This window comes from Acanthopagrus latus, chromosome 4 (genome assembly GCF_904848185.1).
Source record: "Acanthopagrus latus isolate v.2019 chromosome 4, fAcaLat1.1, whole genome shotgun sequence".
Classification (NCBI taxonomy): Eukaryota; Metazoa; Chordata; class Actinopteri; order Spariformes; family Sparidae; genus Acanthopagrus; species Acanthopagrus latus.
In genome coordinates, this window is record NC_051042.1 from 14,721,079 (window position 1) to 14,738,140 (window position 17,062).

General features: G+C 42.6%; 1 protein-coding gene across 1 annotated transcript in view; it reads left to right on the forward strand.

Moving 5' to 3' along the window:
• The window catches only part of otog (otogelin), a 50,835-nt gene that overhangs the window by 30,245 nt on the left and 3,528 nt on the right, over positions 1–17,062 (forward strand). Inside the window, exons 32-55 of the mRNA XM_037096809.1 lie at positions 49–225; positions 1,743–2,021; positions 3,411–3,528; positions 3,718–3,797; positions 4,557–7,339; positions 7,697–7,874; positions 8,019–8,170; positions 8,275–8,364; positions 8,485–8,671; positions 8,948–9,168; positions 9,553–9,691; positions 9,948–10,136; positions 10,289–10,498; positions 10,612–10,716; positions 11,315–11,419; positions 11,516–11,617; positions 11,723–11,821; positions 12,049–12,089; positions 12,416–12,491; positions 12,854–13,032; positions 13,682–13,786; positions 14,116–14,235; positions 15,132–15,177; positions 15,543–15,614. Of these exons, the coding sequence (XP_036952704.1) occupies positions 49–225; positions 1,743–2,021; positions 3,411–3,528; positions 3,718–3,797; positions 4,557–7,339; positions 7,697–7,874; positions 8,019–8,170; positions 8,275–8,364; positions 8,485–8,671; positions 8,948–9,168; positions 9,553–9,691; positions 9,948–10,136; positions 10,289–10,498; positions 10,612–10,716; positions 11,315–11,419; positions 11,516–11,617; positions 11,723–11,821; positions 12,049–12,089; positions 12,416–12,491; positions 12,854–13,032; positions 13,682–13,786; positions 14,116–14,235; positions 15,132–15,177; positions 15,543–15,614 (5,853 nt within the window). The remainder of the gene's footprint in view (positions 1–48; positions 226–1,742; positions 2,022–3,410; positions 3,529–3,717; positions 3,798–4,556; positions 7,340–7,696; positions 7,875–8,018; positions 8,171–8,274; positions 8,365–8,484; positions 8,672–8,947; positions 9,169–9,552; positions 9,692–9,947; positions 10,137–10,288; positions 10,499–10,611; positions 10,717–11,314; positions 11,420–11,515; positions 11,618–11,722; positions 11,822–12,048; positions 12,090–12,415; positions 12,492–12,853; positions 13,033–13,681; positions 13,787–14,115; positions 14,236–15,131; positions 15,178–15,542; positions 15,615–17,062) is intronic.

Genomic DNA, 17,062 nt, shown 5'->3' on the forward strand with positions numbered 1-17,062 from the left:
CTCTGTGGCAATGACCACTGGTGCCCTAACATGGACTCCTGTCTGCAGTTCTGGGTAAAGGTCCCTTCAGGCTGATCACCTTCAGGGATCGGACCACACTGTTGGCAGCCAGCAGTTCCAGTGGCTCTGTGTTCCTGCAGCGGGCCAACCACAGTGCCATTGCCACCCCAGGAGTTCTGTCACAGTTCATGATGACGCCGGGCCTCAGCAAAGCCCGACCACACGGTAAGTTACTACCTTTGTGACCACGGGGAGTAATGTTAATGAAGGTAGTGAGAGTGAAACCGAACAATAAAGTTTTGAGGTGGAGCAACATGAGCTGAAAGACACTTAAATGCTTAATGAGAGAAACTGGTGTGACTTGTGGTTTTATATGGTGAAGTCAGTCAACATTAAAGGTAAAAACAGACAACTCTTGTGCCCCGAGCATTTTAGAAGTGATATTATTGTTGGTGCTACAACTTGATGGTGTCTGTTTTGACAGCTACCAACAACACAGGAACAAAAACTTTAGTCCATTCATTAATTTCTGGGGACATTGAACTGTGGCACGTTTATAGGGAAATGATCTAAATGTCAATCCTGTCTTCAAAGTCCCCGTTCATCCTCTTTCAGCTAATCTTACAATCGAAGAATTTCAACTCTCTCCCATCGGACTGAATGCCAGTCAGTCAACGATCTCCTCTTCCACTGTTATCTCTGCATTCAACAGTGTTTGCAATGATTTGGGTGTCCTAATGAAAACACAGATGGAGGAGACGGACTTGCATTGACTTGAAGCAGGAGAGGAGTTCAGAGATCAGATTGCCAAATGCTAATATGGCAACCTGAGCTGCAGGCTGGTCAGCAAGCCAAGACTGGAACAAGCTGGTCTCACTGTTTACTGCATGTGAGCGCAATACTGCTGCACTCTGGATCATTATCAGACACATTCAGCATGATTAAGTACACATTTGTATATATATATATATATTTTTTTGTATGTATTATTTTTCCATGTTTTCTAAGTTATTCTAAGAAGATAGTCCTCCAAGATGTTTTGGGCCCTTTTAGGACACTATTCCATTGTGGTTTCCTTACAAAATAATTGTTACTAATTTGGTCCTCAGTTAATGAAGATGATGATCTATTCATTTCTATTCATGCCATTAATCCAGGCCATCTCACAAACGTTTGGTGACAAGAAACAGACTGGTGTTGTGAAGGAAAGAGTTTAAATAATTGGACCATGGTCTACAAGAGTTGGGAAAGCTATTTGAATAACTAATCAATCATCATCATCATCATCATCAATATGTGTATATTGATAATGGAAAAAAAGGAAAATAATAATAATGTAAATTAAAAGACAAACCTATAGAGTCATTACTTCTTGATTGCAAATTCCATGAAGCTATTTTATCATCACTTTTCAGCTGACGGTTTTATAGCTTGAAACTTCACTGTTTCTCTTATATTTTTTTTCTTAAATCCTGTACAACTCCTGCTCAGCAACAAATGTCAGAGTGAGCGAGTAGCTGGTGAACATAGTGGAGCATTCAGCAGCTAAATAAGTCAATGTTTTTCTCAGGAGTTGGTCAAGACCAAAAATGGAGCAGAAATATATTCGCTTGTTTCCTCAGAGAAATCTGTATAGGATTCTACTGTAAAAAAAGACGTGTAGTTTCAGGGTTGCCTACATATTCAACCCTAATTCTGTGGTTTTCCCATAATAAAGTCTCACTTTGTTTTCATCTACACAGACACATCGAGGGTTTCTTTCGAGGCAGCCGAGAGACCAAACTATTTCCTGTTCGCGAGCCCCAGTGGCCAGGTGAGGCTGGCCAAGTGGGAGGACAGCATGGCATTCTGGGATGGAGCCACCTTTGTCCTGCACAGGAACACCTGGATCCCTGGCTACGACTCCCTGGAGTCCCATGCAAAACCTGGCTTCTTCCTGCACGCCACGCTGCCCCGCCTCCACCTGCTCAAATACCGACACACTGACAGCTTCCGCAAGGCCACGCTGTTCAGACTGACAGGTCAGCACCACTGACATGACCAACATGTCAGCAGCAAACACATCACACACACCACTAACTGAAAGTCAGAGATAACTGTGGGTTCAGTCACATTTTTTTCCAAAAGTGAATGTGAAAGAAAAATTGTGCTGCCATGACAACAGGGACTAAAAATCTAATTCAGCAATGTAAAAGATTGAAGACAAATATAATGAATTTAAATTCTAAAGCTATTGAACTTTTTCAGCCTCAGTAGAAACTGTCAAGTTAGAAATTCCAGCAGAACTTTGCGGAGATTCACTGGACCTCATTTCAGTCTTACACGTCATGGGTTTGGCTAAGGTGGATAAACTTCCCTCTGTAATCTGCATTGTTTTCTGGGGTTGTATATATTTCCAAGATCACTCAACAAACAGTGAGCATTCAGCTTTGCTCCAGGTTCAGTCAAACATCAGCTCATCTCCCTGGGGTCAAAGGTCAACACTAGGGACTCCTCTGCCTGCATACTCTGCTGAGAGAGCAGTCAGGCTAATCACTGATGCTAAAAATACAGCAGCATTTGTGTTAGTTCATGGAAAAGGTGTACGAGCCAATAGCAGATTGGATTTCCTGCTGACAGCGGTGAATGCTGCACACATTTAGAGTGAGAGATGAAGTCCAGACTTTACACTGATGACTCTCTAAATTCATCACATTACTTCTCTGTGAAAACATTTGTGGATCAGTTTAAGCCTTAGTCTGGATTAGTAATGTGATATGTTTTTACAGACATCAAAGTGATCTTACTTTTGTAACAATACTGTAGGAGAAGGTTTATTCAGTCATTTTAACATTTTAGATCCTGCTGCAGCCACAGATGGGTCCATTAAGACACACTCATGTCGTTTGGATGAACCTCAAAACTTAATTTTAGATTTCAACTATGATCCAAGATCACAAAGATATCATATGATGTGTGTATACAATGATACACATGACATCCTGAATATTTCCAATCCATATAACCAAACTGTTTTCAATATCTTTAATTAATGGTGATACAACTTTAAAGGGCTCTACGCTCTATGCAAATTAGACCTTCCCAGTCTCTCTCCATTGCCTATACAAGCCTGTGGACGACATTGTTGAAGTTGTTAAATGCTACTGGACTGTGGGTTTTTTTACAATACAAAGAAAATGACACATTGTCTTGTCTTAGTCATCTCTTAAAAAGCAACAGTAGCGAGCTCTTCTTTTTGTTACTCAATAGGTAAATACTCTATAGAGTCATAATTCTCATTAAACTACAGTACAATTAAATCTGATATGAAATATTGAAATTATCTGTTCTGTTTCCTTAACAAGGCCAAATTTTGAGATGTAACAAACCCGTGGGCTTGTAGTAATTAAGCATACCCTGTTTTTCATCAGGCCCGAGCCCAGATGCCCCACCTGGTCCTCGGTGTCAGTGGAGGTACGATTCCTGTGTCGTCCCCTGCTTCAAGACCTGCAGCGACCCGTCAGCTGAAGCCTGCATCACCATCCCACAGTGAGACTTTTGACCTTTTCAAGAACTCTCACCACAAATCAGTTTGTCCAGTTGAAACTTTTTTCCTTTTGATATTTTCATGTATCGATCAAATCTTCCTGCTTTGGTTTGATAACTGATGAAGTTGTACCGTTTTATTTGCTGTCTGCTGTGTGTTTATCTCACGAATGTGTGTTGCTCTCTCTACAGAGTGGAAGGCTGCCTCCCTGTCTGCCCTCCACACATGGTCCTGGATGAGGTCACTCGTCGCTGTGTCTATGTTGAAGACTGTAAGTATCCCCTGATTGAGTTCAGTGGTGTTTTGGATTTAAAATGATCCATTAATTGAACAGGATGTTGGGTGGTATTGACTTTTTGACCTGGGGTTACACGGGGAGGGACTATTTTGAAAGATGGTGGCAACAAGAAAAAAGTGACAATGTTCTTATTTAACATCTTAACTAACATCTATCACACACATTTGTACAGTAAATGAATTTACCCGCCTGTGTTTCCTCAAAGTGTTATGTTTATGAAAAAAGAAAATCTAAAGCACATTGGAGCATATAATGTTCACAGTTCATTCCGATACATGTTCCTCATTTAAGTCTATTACTTGTAATAATTTAAATGGTTTAACCTTGATCGATGCACTTGTTTAGGTTGTACTCATCTTTCCATTTGGAGAACTGGCAACAAAATCAACATAAAAAGTTAAAAGAGCAATCCAAAATCAGTTATAAAGATAATACTGAAAACAAAAAAAATGATTAAACCCTGAAATGTGCAAAAACCAAAGAGGAGTCATCTACAATAGAATTTATAGATTCAGCCAAATCATTACTGCAGTCATCACTGCTAACCCAAAGTATTTATAACTACCTGTGAAATAAGCCCCAACATAAAGCTGTCTGTGTTCCGACAACACATAAAATATATATATATATATATATATATATATATATATATATATATATATATATATATATATATATATATATATATATATATATATATATAAATAAACATTTTCTTTTGTTTGTCTTCAGGTATTAAGGTCCCACTTACTGTGCAGCCTGTAACACCATCCACTGCTCAGCTGACCTCTGTAGCTGTCACTCCTGCAACCACCACGAGCACTGCTGCCTCCACCACCTCCCTCAAAACCACTGCCACCTCCACCACCACCACCACCACACCATCCACTCCTTCACACACTAGTCCTACCACTAAAATCACCACCACTACTCCTGCCTTTATCACACAGACAACTTCGTCCGAGGCACCACCTGCCCCTGACGAGTTGACCAGTCCAGTCACACTTTCTGCAGCTCCTGAACTTTCCAGGACAGCAGGACCCCCGTCTCCTCCAACAGCGCCCCCTACTGTGAGGCCAGTGGTGTTGGAGCCGCTGTCTACTGTCAGAGTGACAGAGGCCCTGCCCACCAGTGAAACAGATACGACATCACGGACGACAAGAGCCGTGAGCTCAACTACGAGCCCATTGCACCCTGTCACGTCGAGGACATCCGGCGCTCCCTTCGCCATCACTGCTCTGTTCTGGCTCACCTCCACCATCGAGCCCACTGATCTTCCACAGCTGCTCTTCACCACCACTGCCACGACTGGGCAGACATCCACCACCGCAGCACCATCTACAAGCTCAGTCGAAGGGCCAACCACCATCAGTACCCCTCCTCCTGCTGTTCACCCAACCAAAGAGACCACAGAGGCTATAACGCATCCAGCAGCAGTCACTCCGAGTGTAACCTCCTCTAGTCCAACTCCTGCTCCGGTCTCAGAGACATCCGTAGTCACAGACAGCGTTACTGTTCCCAGTACAGCTACCACTGCGTACACAGACATCAGCACAAAGACTGTAACAGTGGAGCATCTTCCCCCCAAAACAACTACACCTATCCCGCCTGGTTTACCAAGCACAGCCTCCACAACCTCTTCGCCTCTCCTGACCTCACCACCAATCGAAACAGGAACTGTATCTCTGCCAGTAGTCACTTCAGCTACAACCACAGAATCAGTCACACCAGTTGCACCTTTCACCACCAGTAAAACAACACCGTACGTAAGTCCAGAGACAACAACACCACCTGTTACCACAGAGAGGATTCTGCATGTTACTCCCACTGAACCGACGTCTTCTGCAACACCCGCTGCTGAGCTGCAAACTTCACAGCCACTCCATGTTGTACCGACGACAACTTCACCATCTGCTCCTACCTCGGCTACTACACACTGGAGAACAACAACAAAGAAAGTGACCACACATGAATCCACTCTGTCTGAAATACTTGTCGCTACCACAACAACGGCTGTACCTCCACCTCTGGAGATCACAGACAGCACTACTGTTTCCCACTCCACAACCTATTCAGAGAGAACTTCCTGGTCTGCTGCCGCCCCAACAACAGAGAAAACCACCTCAAGACCCCAAGAGGTTCCAGAAACCTCCACTATGTCCACGGGTCATCCTGTCACACCTGTGTCTCTTACAGATACCACTACTGTACCACTTTTACCGACAACTGAGAGCTCCACCCATCCCGTAACTACTGAGAAGACCTCTGAGCCATGGCGCCCTCCTCATTGGGAGACCTCCACCACCCTGGTCTACAGCCCGACAGTGAAAACTACACCAGAGGTCACTTCTGAAGCTGTCGTCCATGTCATCTCTTCCACTGGAACTACTGAAGTGCCTCACCTCCCTGAAACATCACAGCCAGTTCTGACCTCTTCGACATCAGCTGCTGCTACAGCTACTACTGCCAAAACTACAACCTCTGCTGAAATCTCAACTGCAGAAATTGCAGTCGCTACAACCAGGACACTGGTTACACTGCCTCCTTCACCTGTGCCTGGTATTCCTGAGACACATCTCACCACTGTCTCCACAAAAGCTCCACCAGATGTTGACACCACCACTCTCAGACCCGTCATTGTTCAGCCGATTACAGGGACAACACATCCAGTGACTGGCAGAGTGGAGGTGTCAACAGGAGCTACAACCACGCCGCCTCCATCTTGGTCTCAACTGTACACGACCACTTCCACTACAACTCCAAGGCCAACAACTGCACAGGACAAAGTCACCACCCGGCTGGTGTCCACTGCAAGAGCTACACCCTCTACAACAACTACAACCACCACCACACAGACGACCACCCTCAGAACGACACCCAGAGTTCCCGTGACAACAAGAGTCACTCCCAGAATCACGTCGATTCAGAGATCAACTGTCAGGCCAGTCTCCGCAAGGGTTACCATAGCAACAAGGCCTCCAGCAGTGACGATCACATCCACCATTCCGGGCCCACCAACAGTCGCTCCAAGCCCTGGCACAGCAACCACGTTAGGAGTGCCACCTACTACCAAATTGGTTACTACAGTGAGCCTGACTGAACATGCCGACACAACTGAAACAGTTTCTCGCCTGACCACCATAACTGCTCCAGCACCCGTTCCTACTCTAACAACCGTCACGGTATCTACAGCTGTCCCCACCAGAGAGTCAGCTACATCTGAGAAAACCCTGACAACCAAAGAGACTGACGCGTCACCGCTCACATCTCAACCAGTGACGCCTCCTCCAGATACACTGATTTCCACCCAGAGGTCCACTGTTGCTACTGCCACTACAGCTTCACTCCCAGCGCCCACCTCGGTCCAAACGACTGAGGAGGACAAAGTTGATCACACGAGTGCAGTTGCAACAACGCCTCCTGCGCAACCATCACTCTATACATCTTCAGAAACGACCAGGCACACAGCAGAGGGGACGACATCCATAGCTGTGTCACCTACAAGGATGTGCACTGTAAGTTCAGTTGTAATTGTATCTTCAATAACTTTCAGTTTCTGTCACAATTTTCTGAATTATTGCAAGAAGGATGAGTTCTATAATGATTTTGTCTTCAAGTGCAAGCTTTCCCTTTAATTTATATTTGTACAAAAAAGGGCCATACTGTATGGTAACATTTTTAAGCTAATATTTAATACACCATGGTTTGTTGTCAGAAGCTCTGCAAAAAGTAACTAAGGGAACCCTGAGACATTTTTGTATGTCTACATTATAATTTGCCTATTGCACACTTGTTATCTTCCTGCTTCAATAATATATATTTTTTTCACGTGTGACTTTTGGGTTTTCATTCTTTGTTTTGTTTCCCCCCAGCCTCCGTATGCAGAGATAGTCGATGAGTGCACAAAGTACATCTGTGTCAATGGCCAGCTCGTCCTGTTCAACAAATCACAGAGCTGTCCCTTCACTGCAGACCCTCCCAACTGCGGCCTGCTTGGCTTTGCCATCCTGGTCAATGGAGACAAGTGCTGCCCGAAGTGGGACTGTCCATGTGAGGAAAATAGACACACATAAAAAAATATATTGTGGTCCATTTTTTTAATTTTCAGAACTTGTGTCTTGAAATAAAAGATTGCTCACATTGACATTCAAACTCTACTCTCAAGTTTTCATTGCTGTCTCTCCTGTGTTCCAGGTCGCTGCTCGATGTTTCCAGATCTAAATGTGATCACATTTGATGGGAACAGCGTTGCAGTCTACAAAGCTGCCTCATACATAGTGACCCAACTGCCCAATGAGACCGTCAGTGTCCTGGTTCAAGAGTGTCCAGCTAACTCTGAGTCACCAGTAAGCCAGATGATAGACTCACTTGATTGGGATTTGAATATAAGTCAACAATTTGATTTGTTACTTATTTCAATGTGAATTTCTTTTTCTTCTTCTTTCCAAAGCTCCTCTGGAACTTCACCAACCTGTGTCTGGTGGCACTCAACATCACCCACAACTCCAATCACATCATCATCAACAGGTTGCAGAGGAGGGTAGGAAGCACTCCCATCTCATCCTGATATTTGATTTGCAGATTACAGCTCAAAATTGCTTTCTAACACTAATAAAATCTGTTCAAATCTGATAATGTGCACTTTTTCGTTTTCTTTCAGCTCTATGTAAATTCACGGTACGCTAAGCCTCGATTCAAAAAGTTTGGATTTGAGATCTACGACACAGGCAACATGTACCTGATCCGCAGCCCGGCTGGTCTTAAGCTGCAGTGGTACCACAGTACCGGCATGATGGTGATCGACACCGACAGCTCCCGCACCAAGCTCCCCACCAAGGGCCTCTGTGGTAAGAGTACCTCCTACTCCTGCAGTTGGTACTTTAGCCACACATGTCATTGTATTAGTTCTCTTTAAATCACTAAAATACAACAGTTGCAAAACCACTCTTTGTCGTGTACATTTTGTCAGTTATATGAAAGATTAACGTTTCCACATTGAAAGTAGTTAAACTTCACTGATTTAAGAAGTTACAGCAACTGCTATGGCTGCAAGATCCATTTGCGACATTCAGGGATACATTTGTGATGTCTGAAGGAAATGTAATGTTTTTGTGAACCGTTAGGATTCTGTGACGGAGACCCAACAAATGACCTGACTTTGGCCAATGGCACCACAGTGGGCGTGAGTGAGGATCCAGCTATTTTCATCGACAGCTGGCAGGTTCCCAACACCACCAGCTACATCAGCCACAGCCGCCGTAGAGAGCGCAACTGCTCCACGAGCGACTGCTCCACCTGCCTGGTCATGCTGCAGAAGCCTGCCTTCACTCCCTGCCACGCCTTCGTACGTTAACCTGTCTGTGAACTCATTTCCAGGTTCCTTTGCTCACACAGGGGCCAGTAGATAGATTTTTTAACCTGAACTAAACCCAGAAAGGCTGCTGTTCAGGTAGTTGCTTAAAGAAATTTAATGTGTATATGCTGTATTACATTGCTGATGTATTAAATATGTCAGCCTTCTTCTGCCATTATTATTGTCTTACTTCTCTTCAGTGAAATACATGTTTGAAGTAAATCAAAAGAGGTACACTAATTCTATTGGGGCTAACATGAAATGCCAGGGGTGAAGAACTGCTAATGATAGCAAAATCTGTATTCTGGCTAAACGTATCTTAGTAATTATCAATAGCATCTGATGGGATGTATTTGATTTTTTCTGTGTTTCAAGGTCCCACCGAACACATTCTGTGAGGTTTGGGTACGAGATGAAGAGTACGTCAACAACCAGTGTGTGGCGCTGGCTGCCTACGTGGCGTCTTGTCACAAATTCAACATCTGCATTGAGTGGAGGAGTCCAGATTACTGCCGTAAGTTTTCTGTTGGCCATTGCAAGATTTAATTCAAGCAGAACAAAGCAGCAGCTTTTGAAACAGAATCTATCGGGGAACAACCCAAACACTGCAGTCACAAGATCTGATTAAACAGCTTTATCGGACTGTTCAGGTTTCTTAGGCTGGAAGTGTACATGATAAATATCTCAAGGTCCCACAAACCTGCCGTCCACCCCCACTGAAGTCCAGTTGTGTGTTTGAGATACTGACCTGTTTGTGTCTCCTCCTCCAGCCTTTGTGTGTCCCGACACTCTGCGGTATCAGGCCTGTCTGCCGGCCTGCACCTCTCAGTCCTGCCCCAACCACGACTTCGACTCTGACCCGGATCAGTGCTCAGGCCTGACGGAGGGCTGCGTGTGCCCTGAGGGAACGCTCCTCCACCGGCCGTACTCCGCCCTCTGCATCTCACCTGAGAAGTGTGGTAAGATGCCAGTTTAACTGCAACTGTAATACATTTATTAGCACTCTTGTTGATGAGTGCTTTTCATTTTCTAAAGATGGACTAGTAGACTTTTGCTTCAGTGCTCTGAGCTCATTAGCAACGCTCTAGACCCTGAGTGTGTGTTTCTGCAGCTTGCACTGACAGCTCTGGTGCTCCTCGTGCACACGGCGAGGTTTGGAAAGCCTCGAAGGACGCCTGCTGCATGTACCGCTGTGACAACGACACCATCGTCCCAGTGGAGTACAACTGCTCCAACATTGTGGAGCCAGTGTGCCATCGAGTTGGGGAAGTGATCATCAGCCTGGCTGACGACACCAGCTGCTGCCCACAGAGAGTCTGCGGTGAGGCTACGAGTTTTAGTTTAAATCAAGTAGCCTCACTGGTCAATTCTGAGGCTCGTTTCATATTTGAGAAACATTTGAGAAATGTGATGATGTAACTTCTGACTCTGCAGTGTGTAACCAGAGCTTGTGTGACCTGCTGCCTCCTGAGTGTAAATATGGGGAGAAGCTGGTGTCGTACTACAGACAGGACTCCTGCTGTCCCGACTATGTGTGTGGTGAGTTTCCTCTTTGACCAATAGTGTGATTGCCCTGTATTTAAATTATCTTCGTACAATAAAATTTAAATAATCATCAACTGGTACAAACACAGATACTTTATGTTTTATTGCCGCCAGTAGAGTTTACTAACTGTCACAGTGACTACTAGTGCAATCTTAAATCTTAGATATACAGCTTCAAAATAATGTAAAAAAAACATTAAACATCTCAAATGCACTGAATCAGTTATTATCTCATGTTCATTACAAACAAAGACTTAAATGTAAAAATGAAAGGTTTTCTCTTTACTGGAGATTTTGTGCCTCACATTTGCAGGTCATAGTCAGAGTCTCTGCGAGTTGCCTCACAGTGACAACAGGAAGTCACTGCATCTGGCCAAGAAATTGTTTGTTACCACCAAACCTTAAAACAGCTTCTAGTTTTTATACTTGGTTTATGTAAGACAAATAATGTATTAATGAGGGGTAATGATAGTCTGTATAGATAAGATAACTACCTCATGGCTTACTGTTATAAATATGCAGTGACAGTGGTACATCTTAGTAGCATGTTTCCTAAATGTGCAACTAGCCCTTTAATGTTTCTGCGTTACAGAGTGTGATCCTGACCTCTGTGAATCAGACGTTCCCTCCTGCAGAGACGACCAGACTCTGATCGCCACCAGAGCTGATGGCAGCTGCTGTCTCGCACACATCTGCAGTCAGTAAAAAAAGAAACCACTGATTTAACTTTTATTTTCTGTGTCACATTTAACCAGAATGAATGTGATGAATGAATGATGTGTGCTCTCTGCAGTATGTTCGTCCTGTCGGGAGTCGCCTCCTCTCTGTGTGGACGGCGAGGTGCTGACGGTGGACAGTAACACCACAGATCGCTGCTGCCCCACCTACCAATGTGGTCAGTGAACTCACACTTTTTCATTTTATTATTTCCCCTTTCTGTATTTTTACACAGCCATGGATACATAAATGACTGTGTGTGTGTGTCTGTTTGTGTGTGCAGTGTGTGAGCCCTACAGGTGTCCCCAGCTCGGTTGTCCTGTTGGGATGTCGGTGATGTCTGTATCAAGTCCGGGTCGCTGCTGTCCCAACCAAACATGTGGTACGATTCAAAAAATCAATCCAGCAGAAACATTTTAACATTTTGATTTTTACACTTAATTAAAGGCATCACTAAAAAATATGAGACTGAGATTCACTTCAGCAAGAAATAAGTTTAATTTTGGCTGTCTTTTTGGCACTTCAGGGCTTTGATGACACCAAGTCTTTTCTTAATTTGCTTAAAGCTACAGCTGAGCTGTGAAGATGATACATGTATTTTCTTTTCAGAGTGTTCCTGTGAAAAGATCGCTTCCCCAAAATGTGGCCTGGTACGTCATAACTCTTTCTATTTGTTTTGGACATCCAATGATGTATTTCACCTGATGTGTGTATGTGTCATGATTTAACATTAGTAGGTCATCATGACCCAGCTAAGAGATGTTTTAAAATGTTTTAAAATGGACAAACTACAAGACACTATATGTAGCATATAACTGAATCTATGGATCATACAAACTGTGTCTTTTTTTTCTTTACCATTGGTTCTGTGTGTTTGTTTTAATCGAATTCTCTCTTCTTTTTCTGCTTAAATGTTTCCCTGGTTCCCTGTGTCTTCTCTTTGTGACACTGGCTCGGTTCTTGTTGTGTTCTGCAGGGAGAGGCTGCTCAGCTGGACCGGGCCTTCCTGTCCGACCCACAGAATCAGTGTGCCTGCAAAAGATACAAGTGTGGTGAGTCCTGCTGGTTCAAATTCAAGATGGAGCAACAGAGACGAGTGATTTAGAAAATACTCCACTTCCTGCAACAGCTACTTCACATTTTGTCTCATAACAGCAATCATATGAACTTGATTTGGACATGGAAATCAGACAGTGGGCATTAATTCACAATTAAATAAACAAATTAATAAATAGGCTTGCATCATATAGGAAGAGTATGTACAATTCAAATAATTTAAAAGTAAAATAACAAATGACATTGAAAGCAACGCAGGAAATCATCTCGATTAAACAAGACATTGATCAAATTTTGCCAGTTGCCATCAGAAACTACAAGCTTGAGCACACTGACCTTTCTGTGTGTGTGTGTTCAGTGCGCGAGGCGGTGTGTGTGTTAGGCGAGCGAGGTGTGTTGCGGCCGGGACAGACGCTGGTGGAACACGATGACGACGGCTTGTGTCACAGCAGGCAGTGCAGCCGCAGCCTCGACCCGGCGAGCGGCTTCCACCTGCTCCGCACCAGCAGCATCAACTGCTCCGCCCACTGCCAACCAGTAAGACCACAGCACGCACACCAGTACACTCAGACAGGGAGAACGAAGTCTACTTTTTTCCTGTACTTGTTCCTCATCTTGAACTCATTCCTCCTCTTCTTCTTTTCCTCCTTCTTCCTTTTCCTTTAAAAATACCTGACCTTAGAAAAGAAGAAGCCAATCCTCCCAGATACACAGGTAAAGGCTCACCTGCTGTGACGACGATAACTATTTTACCATTCAAACAGAGGATGGTGCATGATTGATTATCTCAAGTAGAGCTGAAACAGTTGAATTTATTTTATAGCCGATCGACAGAACATTTAATTGGAAACTATTTTATAAATAGATTAGTGGTTGATTAGATCAGTCAGACATAGGTATCACAAAGTCACCACTTCTGATGTCTGAAAAGTGAATATTTGTCACAAAATAATCAAAAAAATCTATTGGTCACCCTACCATGATGTCACGTTTTAATCAGTCAGTCAGGGCAGTCAGAGCAACATATCAGGAAAACAGTTCTGCAAAAAGAAACACACACATTTCTACAGTAATTAGAGCTTAACCATCTTCTCTCCTTTTCTTGCTGAAAAAAATCTTCGTTTGTCTGATTTAAAATGTTTTTCATTGTTTCACAAAACTAACCGGGACTGTTTCTGTGTTTCAGAATCAGATCTACGTCCCTCCGAAGGATCAGTCTACCTGCTGCGGTGTGTGTAAGAATATTTCCTGCCTCTACGAACACGAGAACGGGACAACAGTTCTCTATAAGGTAGGATGATTATACATTAAATGTTTATGAACAGTAACCCTTGATATTTTGAATGTATCACATAACTTGTATCACCAGTAAAAAGTGCACCTTGAAATATTTAAAGAAATTGGTTTGACAAAGGAAATATCACAATTGCAGCTTTTCCAAAGTTTTCAAATTATACCACACAGTCTCCATCGTCAGATAATGTGCTCAGTTGTAGCGATTTTTGGCTCAACGCTCCAACAAGTTAGTAACTGAGCCTGAGCCAGTTTAGCTATCAGGTTTCCATCGTAGCTCCTGTTGTTCAGCGACTGCTGTTATTGACGCTGCTCGTGTGTTCTCAGCCGGGGAAGTCCTGGGTATCAAACTGCATGAAGTTTGACTGCACAGACACTCTATCTGGACCCACGCTCATCTCTTACACCTTCAGCTGCCCACCGTTCAACGAAACAGAGTGTATGAAGGTCAGCATGCAGCAACACACACTTTCACAGAAAGACTCATATATATATTAAGTGTATGTAGCCGAGTTTGGGTAGAAAATATATCTTAAAGATCAAATTAAATTTCTTTTAAACAATTATTCTCTTCCTTGTTTTGATGGTGACTATATTTACATACAGAAAAATATTATATTAATATTATTATATTATATAATTATAATTAGCAAACACAAAATAACAGAACAATTATGTTTTTCTATGACATTTATATTGTGATAAAATTAATGTTTCGTAACGGTTTGAGTTAATACCGTCATTCATTTGATTGTGTAAAAACAGATTAAAGGTGAAAGATGCATTTATTATTGTTTTCCTGCATTCACCCCATAATCTGTCATATGCTTCTACATGTTATTGGACTGGACTTTTTTTTAAATATCTCTAAATACTCTTATTCAAAAGAGGCAGAACTTTAATTTACTTATACACGCCACTTCTCATAATTGTATGATGTTCATAGGACCATTCCATTTGTTTCCAATAGACTGGGATTCTCAAAGTTAGCGGAGCATGTAGAAATGAAAAATTATGATTCATGAATGAACAATAATGTGTGTGCTCAGATGATTGACAGGCAGTCCAGATTCAGGTTGGCAAGATGTATTCAATCAGTAGAAGATGGAGGAAATCAAAAACTTCCCTGGCGTCGTCTGTCAGTGTTGTTTGAGAGATTTCTGTATTTTGTGGCAGTTTAACTTTGTATTTGTGCAAATACGGACCATCAGGGATTCCAACCAAAGAATGTCGGCGCTCAAAAACCGTACTGCTAAAAATCTGATGCAAAGGCAGAGGGTTGTCACAGAAAAGGAAACTTTCTTTACTTCTGTCTTAACATTTTGACTCTTATCTGTACTCAGATCGGTGGAACTGTCGTAAGTTACATGGAGGGATGCTGTAAGACGTGTGAGTATCTGATCTGAGCATAGCAGCAGTTCTGTAGTTAGTGTAGAGCTGTAGGCTGCAGCTGACACTGAAGAGCGCCTTCACCTGCCGCTCAACATGTTTCCAACATGTTTGCCCTTCAGTTTGTCCGTTTCAGTCCAAAAGTCTCGTCTGAATTGGATCCCAGCTGTTGGTTTCCTTGACATTTGTCTGCTGTTTATTCAAATTAGATTCATCTGTCAGCGTGCTTTTCAGTGAATTCAGAATTGTCAGTAAAAATGGCAACAAATCACTCATCCAAGGTGTCACTGAAAAGCATCTGATCACATGCAAGTGGGTTTGTGGTTTATGTGCTGCAGCTTACCATCATGTACCAATCCCACCAGGTACTGGATTCCCTCTGTTCCCTTTCCCTGTTAGCCCCCTGACTCCCACAGTTAACACAAACTGTGAACGAGGTACACAAAACAACAAGGCTTGTCAGTGCCATTGTTGATATTCAACAATGTACTCCCTCCAAAAAAGAATACATTTCAAAACACACAGGCAGTCTGACTGCAAACTGTTCCTCTCGGCAGAACAAGTCCTCTCAACTGCTGTCTCATTTCAGGTCTCTCTGAAAAACAAATCAGAAGAAATTGGATGCAACAAAGCCAAAACATGCCACTGAATTCACAAACATGTACATTTATAACACTTGTGGTACAGATGTTGCATCCTGTTCACTTAATGTAGCTGTTAAATTTTGAATTTTGCTCATGATACCTCAAGTTTTTAACTTAAAAGAAGAAGATGTAATGATGTCATTTTACACCTGTAAAGGAGGCGGGGACCCAATCCTGAATGTAGGCCAAAAATGACGTCACACTTGAGAGGACAGTATTTACCCCCGTCCCTCCCTGTGGATCACGTACATGTACACGACAGCTAAACTCTTTCCCCATTTAGCACTGTCTGGGCAGTGCATTGTTGATTGCCAACAATGTACTGTTGGTAGTAGCCCAGTAGTCGGGCTTAGACGTCTGCATGTGTCAGTAGATCATGATGTGGGGTCTTTTCCCTAAACACGTAGCTGCTGTAGAAGATCTGCATGCTGCTGCACCACAGCTGCGGTGCTGCTCCGCCACCAGGGGGAGCTGTGTGGGAAACTGAAGCTGCTGTGTGTGGCATCTTACCATCAAATAGTCATCAGAGCAAACTTGTCGATGCATTATGTATTTTTTGCATTTTGAAAAACTCAAGTAATAGAGAAGTTATTATTATTGAATTACAGTTGAAAGTAGAGTCTTCTTCTTGAATTTTGTTTGACATGAAACTCACTGGTTTATCAGCACAGAGGATGAAAGTATCTGGACATAAACTTGAGAAACTTGTGAGGAGCATTTCAGTAAGAAACATTCAGTTATCATGCTTAATGTTCTTTTTGGTTTTGTCATGCTTAATGGCAGACTACAGCTACTCTTTGGAGAAAACCTGATAAAACACTGAGCAGTTTAAATAAATCAAAACAACAGAACAGGTGCATCTTGTGCCATGAGCGAGAGCTCTATAGGAAAGTGATACCAAACTGATCGAGAAATTTTACCTTGTGTATGTAAGATGTATCTATATCTATATCTATATATCTATATATCTATATATCTATATCTATATCTATATATCTATATCTATATCTATATCTATCTATCTATCTATCTATCTATCTATATATATATATATATATATATATATATATATATAACACTGTTGAAACTAATATTTCAAAAATGTTTGCAAAATGTTTGTGCTCATTTACTCCAGTTTGCTCTGTTCTCAGCAGTGTTTAATGATAAACAAGACAGAAATGTACGGATGGTTGCGGGCAAACTGGAACCTGCAGTTGTTCCTAACAAATGTTGAAAATGAT